Source organism: Tamandua tetradactyla, chromosome 16 (genome assembly GCF_023851605.1).
Source record: "Tamandua tetradactyla isolate mTamTet1 chromosome 16, mTamTet1.pri, whole genome shotgun sequence".
Taxonomy (NCBI): domain Eukaryota; kingdom Metazoa; phylum Chordata; class Mammalia; order Pilosa; family Myrmecophagidae; genus Tamandua; species Tamandua tetradactyla.
In genome coordinates, this window is record NC_135342.1 from 83,298,213 (window position 1) to 83,310,803 (window position 12,591).

Genomic DNA, 12,591 nt, shown 5'->3' on the forward strand with positions numbered 1-12,591 from the left:
TGCTCTTCCACAGCTCTCTCTGCCCGTCCTCTGTATGACTCTGGGGTCCGGGTCCGTGAGTTTTAAAAAGCATGTAGTCACGTAGCCACTAAATCCTCAAAGGAGCCCCCTTTTCTGTGTTCAGCACCTTCAGTACCCCAAGGCCCGGTAGCCACTTACTTGTTTCCTGTGCCTGTGACTTCGCTTTTTCTGGGTGTCACAGAAATGAATCATGAGTGTCTGAGATTCACGGCCCTAACCAGGAACCACCCCTGTTCCCGCTGGCCACTCACCCACTGTGTTGTCATGTGTGCCAGTGACCCACTCCCATTCCGGCTGGCCGGTCGCCTGTCATGTTGTCACATGTACCAGTGACCTACCCCTGTCCCCGCTGGCTGGTCACCCGCTGTGTGGCTGTACCACTGCTGGTTTCCTCATCCACCCGCTGATGGGGTTTGGGACGGCTTCCAGATTTGGGCAATCACAAGTAAAGCCATCGCGAACACAGGCACGTGGGTCAGTTAGGGTTAGAGGTTTCCTGGTCAGTTCCCTGCAGCAGTCTCTAGGCTGTGCTCCGGGGGCCAAACGGCCCTGCCCCAGCCCCCAGCCCCAGTGTGCAGGCCCACGCTCTTGCGAGCACTCTGGCAGACGTGGAGCTTGTCTTGGCGTGGTTTTTTCTGCAGCTTTCCGATGATGCTGACGCTGGGCATCTTTTCATGTGCTTATTTGCCATCTGTATATCTTCTTTGGTGATGTGTTTATTCAGGCATTTTGTCCATTTTCAATGGGAATATTTACTTTCTGAATTGTGAATTTTGAAATTTTTCAAACAGTTCTGAATAGAAGCCCATCAAATATGTGTTTTGCCTGTATGGTCACCTAGGTTGTGGCTTATCTTTCCATTTTCTTAACATGTCTTTTCAAGAGCAGAGGCTCTTAATTTTGGTCCAATTTATTAATTTGTTCCTTTATGAAATGTGCTTTTTGTGTCATCTCTGAGAAATCTTTGCCTAGGCCAAGTTTACAGAGATTTTCTACTGTGTTTTTAATTTGAGAAAGTTCATAGTTTTAGGTTTACATTTTGGTTAGTTTTTATATATAGTGCAAGGTATGGGTTAATTTTTTTTTTAATCTATCAATATCGAGTTTTTTCCAGCACTGTTGTTTGACAAGATTGTCCTTTCTTCATTGATCTGCCTTTGAGTCTTTGTCAAAAGTCAATTGAGGTCTTTAAGTGGGGTAATGCTTGCTTTGCAGGGTTGCTGTGAGGGTTGAAACACAAGATAATTTTTATGTTAAACCCTTAACTATCAGTGTCAGTGAAGAATGAATTTACTTACAGTGGCACCCAGCCTCTTGCTATGAGTCAGGTGATTTTGACCCTGAGCCTTAATTTATTTAAAAATGAAATGGGGCTAATGCCACCTTTGCAGGGTTATGGGGAATAAATGAATGTATGGAAAAGAGTTAAGCAAACCCTGAAGGACTATACAAATGCTGGTTGTTCATTGTCATTAGACCCCCTGGATGGACTCTCCCTGGGAAGCTCTGCTGATTTGCAGCAGCTGGACCGTATTCCTCATTAGTATCTGTCTGAGCATCAGGGTCTCATTGCTGCACCGTGGTGCAGGGGCTCAGCTCTGGAATTCTGTCTAGAAAAAGCATCTGGGTCCCATTCATTCTGTGGCTTCGAGACAACCAGAACTACCTGCTCTTGAGCCTCGCGGGCCTCTAGGCCCGAAGTCCCTGCCCATGAGGATGTACCGATGGGTGGTCAGCCACGATGATGCCCTCCAGGACCCACTCCCGTGACTCCTCCTCCATCGGATGTGGCAGTGTCCCCTGGAAGCCAGCGATTCCAGAGTGCAAGTGTCGGCACCTCGCCAAGGTGGAAGAAGGAGAGGCCAGTGGGTCATCCTCTGCTGTGACTGGGTCACCAGCCACTGGCAGTGTGGACAAGGTCCCAGTGGTGCAAGCCAGAGCTACCCGTGTTGTCATGAGTTCTCTGATCACACCACAGACCCAGGGGTGCATTCAATGCTTTGAGCAGCAGGCGGGGCTGAGAGGTGCTGGCTGACACCCCATGAGGGCCTTGCCACCAAGGACACCAGGTCCCTTCGAAGAGCAGAATCACTCCCCAGCCTGAAGCTACAGAGCGGGGACACTGAAAGACAGGCAGCTGTGCCAGCCCCCTCCACTCCGAGCGGTACCCCCTCTTCTCCTAAGCAGAAGCCCAGAGGGTGGCTCACTTATGGGTCTTTCATGGCTTTGCCTGGATTCCAGCGTCCTGGATTATGGAAGTGGGATAAGGACAGGAACTCATCAGAAAGATGAAGGCCTTTTGGACCAAGAGCCCTCCAGAAGTCTGACTCAGGAGGCTTTGCCACCCAGGCCTGTGGAGGAGCTGAGAAGCCCTCTCTAGTGGAACCGATTCAAGTCCAGGCCACCCGCAGGGCTGAGAGCCCAGCAGTCTTCAGGCTGCCCAAGATGGACATGCCGGCGATGGAAGGGAAGGCGCCGTCAGCACAGACCCTCAGCCTCCACGCCGTGACCTGATTGTGCTCACTCCACTGGGTGGTGGGTGCTGCTCCTCAGGGGCCCTGGGTAGAGGGCGTCCTGCTCCCCACTCCTTTTCACCTTGGCTCCGACATAGGAAAGGTGTATTTTTAAAAAAACGTTTAAGCTGAGGCTAGAGCTGGAGACATAATTGGCTTTTGAAAAACATTAGTGTGAGGCTTGTCTGTACTGTGTGGAAGATGCCATTTCATACTACTTTAGTTTGAAGTTAGGCTGAGTCCCCTCGGCAGTGATGTATGGGGGCCCTCATTTCCTATTTTTTTACCATTTACCCTGGACAAGAACCTTAGTTATTGCTTACGATGTAAATAAGTCTATGATGTTCCCAAGCCCAAGCTTCTTGATCCCTTTACCACCAGCCCCGTGAACGTTGACAAATCATGGACCAGCGGTGCTCACTGACCGCCTGCAATGACCCTGGGCCTCCTGTGCACTGGCCACGGTACTAAGGGGACCTCAGATCTCCTTGAGATCTCGGTGTAGTTAAAAGCCAGTCCTGGCAGGGACTCGTCTTCCTGCTGTTGAAGCTGGACTCTCCTGCCTTTTGGGAGACCTAATGGATCATTGTGTCCTGCAGCCAGGGCTTCATGTCACACCTCCTGGGGCTGGAGAGCTGTTTCTCTTTGACGTGCCGGGCAGCAAACACCAGGCCTTACATTTCCCTTCTTGCACTTCAAAGTGAGATTAATGTAACTCAATTTGGTGGAAAACTTCATTGTATTGAATGGATGTTTAAGCTGTTTTAAAGTCCAGAAGATGGCAAGTACAGTTAGAGTTGACTTGAGGTTTGTATGAAACTATTGTCATCTTATTTTTATTTCCTCATTTAGTCTATGACCTGAAACCATTTTTTTCTGGGGTATGGAGGAAATTAAATTTTCTATTCAAAAGCGTTTTTTCCCAAAAATGAGCCCCATGCCTTTATACACATACATACCTTATTGAGGAGAGGAAAGAGGGAAACTACATTTTTATTTCCTCCCACTGTTACACGTTCGGTCATCGTCTTGAACCCTGTCTCGAATACCTGCGGTTTCACATGTTGTGTATTATCGTGTCCACATAAGGAGCTGACCTTTCCTTACAGAGACCCTGGAGTCTCGGCTCATCAGAACAATTAATTTCTTTGTGTCTTCTGTTATGCCTGTTTTGACAATAAAGGTCCTTACTACTTTCTCAAACAAAAAAACAACAGTTGAACATTAAGAGTTTATTTCTGAACTTTCTTCTATCCCATTGATCTCTGTGTCTGTCCTTTGGCGAATTCTGTCCTCTCTTGATTACTGTAGCTTTATAGAAAGTCTTGAAATCACGTAACCATTCACCTTTGCTCTCTTTCAAAATTGTTTTGTCTATTCCATTTCCTTTGCCTTTCCATGTAAATTTTAGAATCAATTTGTCAATTTCTATAAAAAAGGTTTTTCTGGAATTATGCTGAGACTATAGATCACTTTGGGGAGAACTGATAACTTAATACTGAGTCTTCCAGTTCCTGGGTACCATGCCTCTTTCCATGTGTTTAGGTCTTTTTTATTTCTTTCATCAGTGTTTAAAATTTCCAGCATACAGATTTTACACATATTTTGTAAAATTTATACTTTAGTGTTCCACTTTTGGGGTGTTATTGTAAATGCTTTTCAAGTTTTCAGTGTCAGGTGCTGCTAGTGTGTAGAAACGCAGTTGAGTTTTGTGCGCCGGCCTGGTGGCTGGGCCCTGTTGGACTCGGTGGTTTGTGGAGCCTTCGTCCAGGTTCTCTTGGATTTTCTGGGTAGGCATCATGTCAGCTCACGTAGAGGCGGTTTTATTTCTTCCTTCCCAGTCTGTGTGCCTTGCTGCCCTGGGGGACCCCAGCCTGCTGTCCAAGAGGAGCTGTGAGGCTGCCCGTGGGCCTCGGCCCCAGCCTTGGGGGTGGACACCAGTCATGTGCCATGAAGCACGGTCAGCTGTCGCTTCCGGTGAAGGCCCTTCATCAGCTCGAGGAATTCCTCTCCTCGTCCTGGTTTGCTGAGATTCGTTGTCTTGGATATTGGATGTTGAATTTTGTCAAGTGTTAATTCTGCATTAATTTTTTTAAAATGGTGTTCTAGTTTGCTAGCTGCCGGAAAGCAATATACCAGAAACGGAATGGCTTTTAAAAAGCGGAATTTAATATGTTGCAAGTTTACAGTTCTAAGGCTCTGAAAATGTCCCAGTTAAAGCAAGTCTGTTGAAATGTCCAATCTAAGGCATCCAGGAAAAGATGCCTTGGTTCAAGAAGGTCGATGAAGTTCAGGGTTTCTCTCTCAAGTGAGAAGGCACATGGCGAACACAGTCAGGGCTTCTCTCTCATCTGGAAGGGCACATGGCGAACACGGCGTCATCTGCTAGCTTTCTCTCCTGGCTTCCTGTTCCATGAGGCTCCCTGGGAGGCGTTTTCCTTCTTCATCTCCAGAGGTCGCTGGCTGGTGGACTCTCTGCTTCTTGTGCTATGTCGTTCTGCGGTGTTCTGTCATCCTTCCTTGCTCTCTCTGAATCTCTCTTTTATAGGATTCCAATAAAATAATTAAGACCATCCAGAATGGGTGGAGACACATCTCCACCTAATCCAGTTTAACAACCACTCTAGATTGAATCACATCTCCAGGGAGATGATCTAATCACAGTTTCAAACATACAGTACTGAATAGGAATTAGAAGAAATGGCTGCCTTTACAGAATGGGGTTAGGATTAAAACATGGCTTTTCTAGGGTGCTTACATCCTTTCACACCAGCACAGATGGTGGTCACGTCGCTGGTGTTTTAATGTTGCACTATTCTTGCATTCCAGTATTAAAGCACTCTTGGTTATGACGCTTTAACACATTGTGGGATTTGATTTGTCGATATTTTTGTTAAGAATTTTTGCATCCATGTTAATGAGGAGTATTGGCCTGTAGTTTTATTCTCTCGAGATATCTCAGTCTGATTTCAATATCAGGGTAATACTCGCCTTGGAGAATGAGTTCAAAACTTTTTTTTTCTAAATTTTCTGGAGTTTATATGGACTTGGTATTATTTATTCCTTAAATCTTTACTTACTTCACTACCAGTTATTTGGGTCTGGATATTTCCTTGTGGAAAAATTCCAAACTACAAATTCAATTTTTTTAGTAGGTTTGGGTTTTTCATGTTACCTGTTTCTTTTTGAGTGAGCTGTTGTAGCTTCTGTCTTTCAAGAATTGTGTGGTTTTCACTTTAGTTGTTCGGTTTATTTGCTTGAAGCTCTCCCTCATGTTCTCTCATTGCTGTTTAACGTCTGCAGGGACTGCAGGGGCGTCTCCTCTTGCCTTAGTGCAGAGGATTTTGTTTTCTCTCGTTTCCTCACCATTTTGGCTAGCGGTTTAGCAGTTGTATTGATCTTCTCAGAAAATCACCTCTCAGGAACCCCAGTCACATGCTCTCCAGGCTGCTTGGAGCCGTCCCACAGCTCAGTGCCGCTCACCTTTTTAAATGCTTCTCTCCATTTCATTTCCGTTGATCTCGGCTGATGTGCTTTAAAACCGCTCGTCTTCTCTTCTACCCAGTGTACTAGGCTGTATTTTTCATTGCAGACATTCCAGGTTTCGTCTCTTGAGAAATGATTCTGGTTGTCTGTCTTCCTGTCTCATTAACTTGCTTGGTTAATGAGCCTGTGCTTCCAGCTTGTGTGCTCTGCGGCTGTGCTGCATGTGCTGGTGTCCGTGTCCACAGGGTCATCCCAGGGACAGTTTCTGGCTTGGCTTCAGTTGCCTGACTCCCACTCTCTCATCCTTGGTTGTGTCTTCCTGCTTCTTTGCTTCCTGGTAACGTGTGATCGGATGCCAGATATCAAAGATTTTATCCTATTGGGTGCTAGATACTTTTGTATTTTCTTAGAACATGATGAGCTTTGTTCTAGAACACAGACAAGGTATTTGGAACAGTTTGATCCATTAGGGTCCTCCTTTAACCCTGGTTGGGTGGCCAGGACAACCTGAGATCTGCCCTGATCGCTGGCCACCCTGGGCAGAGGCAGCACCCTCCGAGGTCCCTGCCCCGCCACCCAGGCTGGCGGGCACACAGTGCCCGTGCCCGTGCGCCTCAGGAGCCCTGCTACCTGTCTGCGGACACGTGCAGAGGGAAGCCTGCGCGTGTCTGTGTCTTTCTCATGCCCGCTCACGCCCTGGCCTGTGCTCTGTGGACCGTAGCTACCTTGGGCTCCACCGGGGCTCCCGCTCCCTGCCCCGAGGCCCCCAGCAGGGATCTCTGTCCTGTGTGGCCTGCCCCAAGGCCTACCGATGGTTACTGCATATATTTTGTCGGGTTTCCTTAGTTTTTAAGGTGGGAGGGCAGGTCCAGTTCCTGCTGTTCTCAGACCTGAAAGTCCCAACTCGTGAGCCTTTGGTTCATTTAGTTCCTCACTTTCTAAACCGTGTCACCTTGTGCCTACTGCCCCTCCTGTGGTCTGAAGGGTTTTTGGGGAGGCGGGTAGCAAAGAGGAAAGCGCCTTCTCTGTTCAAAGAGAAGGTTAAACTTATTTAAGATAATGGAACCTTTTCTTCGCAGCCTGTTGTAAGGTGAGGACTGAGGTGTCGCTCTCTTCCTGGGGCTGCTGACCGCCAGCCAGCCACCGGTGCTGGTCCCCACCTCGGCTCCCTGGACACAGCCCTCCAGGGTTGTGGAAGGAGTGGCCTTCACACGCCGCCCCAAAGACACTGATGCGTTTGTGCTCGTGGGGGCACCATGGGGCCCCTTCCAACCCAGACTCCCCTTCATGCCCCCCGCAGGCCCCCCAGGGTCCAGCAGAGTCTCACCACAGGACCCCAAGCAGAGGGCAGACCAGCACTGGAGCAGGCCGGGCACAGGCGCCGAGGCCCATCTGTCACAATCTCCCGAGTGCTGTGCAGGCAGTGGGGTGCTCGGCGCCGGTGCCACCTGCTCACTTCATTGTGCAGTGTCAGGCCTTCAGAGAAGAGGTGCTGTCTGCAAGGACAGACCCCTGGCCTGCCCTGTGCCCTCTGGATGGACACCGGGGCAGGGCAGCCGCTTCCTGCCTCTGGACTCGGAGGGGAGTGAGGCATGGGGCGACGGGCTCAGCCATGTGCACCCTGGAGCCACGCTGGCCGCAGTGGCCACTTGTGCACTCCTCAGTGGTGGCGCTGTCCTCTGCCTTGGCTGGCCCGACCCTGGCCTGGACCCTGGTTCCCTACCCCGGGCAGCAGTGCGCCCCTGGGCTTCCAGCCTGCAATGCCCATCTGGTGCCCTCTGCTTACCACCTCTCTGCCTCCCGGCTGAGCGCTGGGCCCATGCTCCTGGGCAGGGGTGGACGCCCCTGATGGGCAGCTGCGCACTGCGGGGCTTCAGGCCACCAGGCGTCACTGTCCTTTGCTCGTCCAGGGTCCCCGTGGAGCTCGGAGGATGGGAAAGGAGCAGGGGTTGTACCCCTGACGCTGGGTTGGTGCTGCTTAGAAGCTTGGATTTCGGCAGATGATGTGCCACCCACAGGGCACGTGCGCACGGAGCCCTTGTTCCTGGTGGGTATGATGGCCTTCGTGTCTGACCAGTCCCAGGAGGCAGTAAATCAACTCGGGGTTTTCATGGCCTCCCAGCTCCCAGGCCAGTCGCCCTCGCAGCCATGGCACCCCGTGGGGTGTGGGCAGGGCCTGTGCTGGGTGTGGCTGCCGGGCACTTCCCACCCGAGTGGGAGCCCTCCTGCTCTCCCCTCTCCCTCTGCACTGGATGCCCTGTGTCTTCCTCTGAGCTCCTGCACATGCGCGTGTTAGAGATTGTGACCCAGACTGTCACTGTGTCTTCCTCTGAGCTCCTGCACGTGCGCGTGTTAGAGATTGTGACCCAGACTGTCACTGTGTCTTCCTCTGAGCTCCTGCACGTGCGCGTGTTAGAGATTGTGACACAGACTGTCACTGTGTCTTCCTCTGAGCTCCTGCACGTGCGCGTGTTAGAGATTGTGACACAGACTGTCACTGTGTCTTCCTCTGAGCTCCTGCACGTGCACGTGTTAGAGACTGTGACACAGACTGTCACTGTGTCTTCCTCTGAGCTCCTGCACGTGCGTGTGTTAGAGACTGTGACACAGACTGTCACTGTGTCTTCCTCTGAGCTCCTGCACGTGCGCGTGTTAGAGATTGTGACCCAGACTGTCACTGTGTCTTCCTCTGAGCTCCTGCACGTGCGCGTGTTAGAGATTGTGACACAGGCTGTCACTGTGTCTTCCTCTGAGCTCCTGCACGTGCGCGTGTTAGAGATTGTGACACAGGCTGTCACTGTGTCTTCCTCTGAGCTCCTGCACGTGCGCGTGTTAGAGATTGTGACACAGACTGTCACTGTGTCTTCCTCTGAGCTCCTGCACGTGCGCGTGTTAGAGATTGTGACACAGACTGTCACTGTGTCTTCCTCTGAGCTCCTGCACGTGCGCGTGTTAGAGATTGTGACACAGCTTGTGTCTTCCTCTGAGCTCCTGCACGTGCGCGTGTTAGAGATTGTGACACAGCTTGTGTCTTCCTCTGAGCTCCTGCACACGCGCGTGTTAGAGATTGTGACACAGACTGTCACTGTGTCTTCCTCTGAGCTCCTGCACATGCACGTGTTAGAGATTGTGACACAGGCTGTCACTGGGGGGCAATAGAGGTCAGCCCACCTGAATTCTGCCCAAGAAGCACATGCCGTGGGAGAACCCCGGGGACCCTGGGAACGGGACCTGAGTGCCTTGGGAGAGCCCTGGCATCCCTGGTGCTGCCCCCAGGAGTCAGTGTCCCCACAGAGGGCCCCTCATCCGCCTGTCCCTCCCTTGTCAGGATGTGAGGTCCCAAGGCAGAAACCTGGACAGTCCAGAGGCTGGGCGTTAAGCCCAGTTGTTGAAAAGAGAAATCTCCTAGGAAATGAGGTGATTTAATCTGAAAAAGATAACCACCTTGAGGCCAGGGGAAGCTGTGCCAGCGTCTGTGTGTGGCAGCTGGCCTTCCCACCCCGAGAAACCTGTCCCTGGAGGTAGCACACGGAACAGGCTCAGGGCCCGGAGGCCGGGGACTGCATATCTGGGCCCGAACGTGCCTCCTCGGGGCTGTGCTGGAGGCCCTGCCTGCACCTTGCCCCCAGAACCCAGCATGGAAGCAGGGCGCAGCTCTCACGAGAACGCAACTGCTGGAGAGAGAAGCGGGGGAGTGTCTGAGTCCCAGGCGCCGAGTATGAGACTTGTGGGCCCACCCCTGGGAGACCCTTCTCCAGTACAGAGCTCTCAGTCTCCGTGGGGAAAAGAAGGCCTGCAACCTCAAGGGGAGTTGTCATAGAGGGTATGTGCTCCACCTCGAGCGTCCCATCTGGTGTTGGTTTCAGAGACTTGGGCTCAGTGTCAGTGCTTCTGAAATGCTTAGGCCGCCGTGGGCTCCATCTGCCCCGCAGAGGAGTGGCCCGTATTGGCCTCTGCCTGGCCCCTGGCAGCGCTGTCCCCTGGTTCCACTGTCCCATGGAGCAGGGTGGTCCTTGTGAGCCCCCCACTGTCAGCCTGACATCCCATCGGGACCTCTGCTCCTGGGGGTGGGGAGGACCCATCTGGAACCCGGTGAGCTCAGACCCCAGGAAGCAACTGGCCCAGGGCTCAGCGCTCCTCTGGGCTCTGCCTCTCCAATGCAGGCTTTGGCATGTGGTCGAGCCTGACCCATGGGGCTTGACTGTTCCGGCCGACAGGGGAACCTCATGAGCCGACCAGGGGCCCGCTGCTTGCACGAGGCTTGCAAGAGGGACAGATCCTCCCCTGCCAGGTGGTCAGAGCAGAGCGGAGCTCTGAGTGGGCGCCCTCGCTGGCAGCATCCAGCAGAGTATCCTGACTGGGGGGCACATGGCAGCATGGCTCGTTGTCCCCTCATGGTCTGTTCACCTTGTCATGTGTCTGTCCTGATGGAGTCCATACCTCCATGACGGTGGCCCACTACCCCTCCGTTGTCCCTCTGTCCTTGGGCACGTCCCTATCTCCTGTGCTTTGTTTTCTCTGCCCCGAGGGTGCTTTGGTCCCACCGCTGGCAGACCAGAGTGGGTATGAGGCTCCCCCGTCGGGGGTGGGGGATGTATGCCCCTCTCTGTGTATGCATCTGGCCCACCCACTGGCTCTGGTTCCGTGGCCTCGCTGAGGGGCTTCAAAAGCCATGTCACCAGCTTGTAGCTCAGGGCTGGCCCGAGCAGGCGCTCCACAAACACCGCTGCCCTCTCAGCCCCAGGCCCGCACCTGGGCAGGGTGGCCACTGCACACGCGTGCCCGTTGCACATGGAAGCCATTCGGAGCCCCACCCAGTGGCCGTTTTCCCCAAGCCCCTCTAACCTGCCCCGTCCCCCGTGTCTCCTCTCATAGGCTCCGTGGGGACCCCCCTGCCGGGAGTTGAGGTGCGCATCGTCTCAGAGAGCCTGCAGAAGGAGTGTGGCGCCCACACCGTCCATGCCGAGGGGGACGAGAGCAAGACCAGGGTAGGTGGGTACATCCTGAGCTGGTGGGCACCCCAGGTCACAGGAAAGGAGCCCACTGCGGGCGGCCCGGGGCTGGTCAGGTGTTTGGGCTCATCAGGCGTGTCCCCCATTGGCCGAGGATGGGTACTGGAGGAGCGAGGCTCAGAGGGGCACAGGTTCCCCAGGCCCCAGGAGCCCCCCCCCCCAACCTACCCATCCACAGTGCCCTGCTCCACGGTGCTCCCCCTCTCCATGGCCCTCCCCTTCCATGGCACCCTGGCTGCCTTGAGGCTGGGTCTCTGAGAGGAGCTTTCAGGAGTCACTCAAGCCTGGGCTAAAGAGAAGCCAAAAATAAAAGTGATAATAGTGAAAGGTCACAGCGCCCCTCACCTGGCCCGCCTGTGTGCGCACCTGTGCCCCGCGGCGCCCCTCACCTGGCCCGCCTGTGTGCGCACCTGTGCCCCGCGGCAGCCCTCACCTGGCCCGCCTGTGTGCGCACCTGTGCCCCGCGGCGCCCCTCACCTGGCCCGCCTGTGTGCGCACCTGTGCCCCGCGGCGCCCCTCACCTGGCCTGGGCCCAGCTGCTAGCCTCAGTCTGGCTCGCTCTCTCTGAGCCTCTCCCTCCTGGGCCGCAGCAGGGTCCCTGAGTCCCTGGGCTGCCGGGCAGTTGACCTGACCGAGTGCTCCTCCCCGTGTGCTGTGGCCACCTGCTCCCCACACCGTGTCCAGGGTGAAGCTCCTCGGGCTGCCGCAGCCCGCAGCGCTCCCTCCTGGACAACCGCACACTTCTGCCCTTGCCTCTTCCATGCTCATAATCGGCACTGGTGGCCACACCCCACACTGGGGACCCTGAACCCCAGGCTGCCTGGGTCAGGGTTGTACCTGTGCCGCTTTCTTGCCTGGGCTGTCCTCTTGCCTTCACCTGGGGGCACCTGTGTGCTCCACAGCATGCCCCTGCGCCAGGTCATCTGCCCAGCCCTGGCTGCCAGCGGCCCCTCAGCAGTGACCGGCTCCCCTCAGCCCACAAGCTGGCCTCCCAAACAGGGCTCGGGCCATAGCGCCAGGGACGCCGTCTCGGTGGAACCCCTCGGCGGGAGGTGCGTGGTGCCTGGAGTGTGGTTTGCTGGCTTGCCAGGTAGCTTATAGCACACCTGGCACACCCTCTCCTCTGGGCCAGCCACATTCCAGATGTCAGTCACCTGGGCACCTCCTCTGTGCATGCCTCTGCTCAGCAGAAGTGCCAGAGAGGAGGGGTGGGGCAGGCTGGGGGGGTCTCCAGTCCTGGGTAACCACCCCGCACCTGCAGTGGCAGGCTGCCTCTTCACCTGAGCTTCTGCGGCCTCCACTGCCTGCCCACGCAGCTTTGTTTCTGTCTCCCGAGAGCTCATCCCTGAAGCATGCCCAAAATAGCGAGTACCTGGCAGTCAGCGAGGCCCGCAGCACTTGCTCCTGTGAGGTGGGGGCCTATTGGCTGGGCCAGCCGAGGTGGGAAAGCAGGAGTGAGCCCCGCACAAAGTGGGTTTCGGCATGGTGCTGCATCCTCTGACACGTTCCTGATGAGGTCCCAGGGTCAGTGGGACAGTCCAGAATAGTGGCCTCGAGCA

At 54.2% G+C, this 12,591-nt stretch overlaps 1 protein-coding gene and 1 pseudogene across 5 annotated transcripts in view; both read left to right on the forward strand.

Moving 5' to 3' along the window:
* Nucleotides 1-12,591, forward strand: part of ACSF3 (acyl-CoA synthetase family member 3) — a 64,492-nt gene that overhangs the window by 19,641 nt on the left and 32,260 nt on the right. For all 5 annotated transcript variants that reach the window (XM_077133288.1, XM_077133285.1, XM_077133286.1 and 2 more), the window contains exon 6: nt 10,896-11,008. In XM_077133288.1, the coding sequence (XP_076989403.1) occupies nt 10,896-11,008 (113 nt within the window). The remainder of the gene's footprint in view (nt 1-10,895; nt 11,009-12,591) is intronic.
* Nucleotides 603-8,279, forward strand: LOC143659905 (putative monooxygenase p33MONOX pseudogene; annotated as a pseudogene).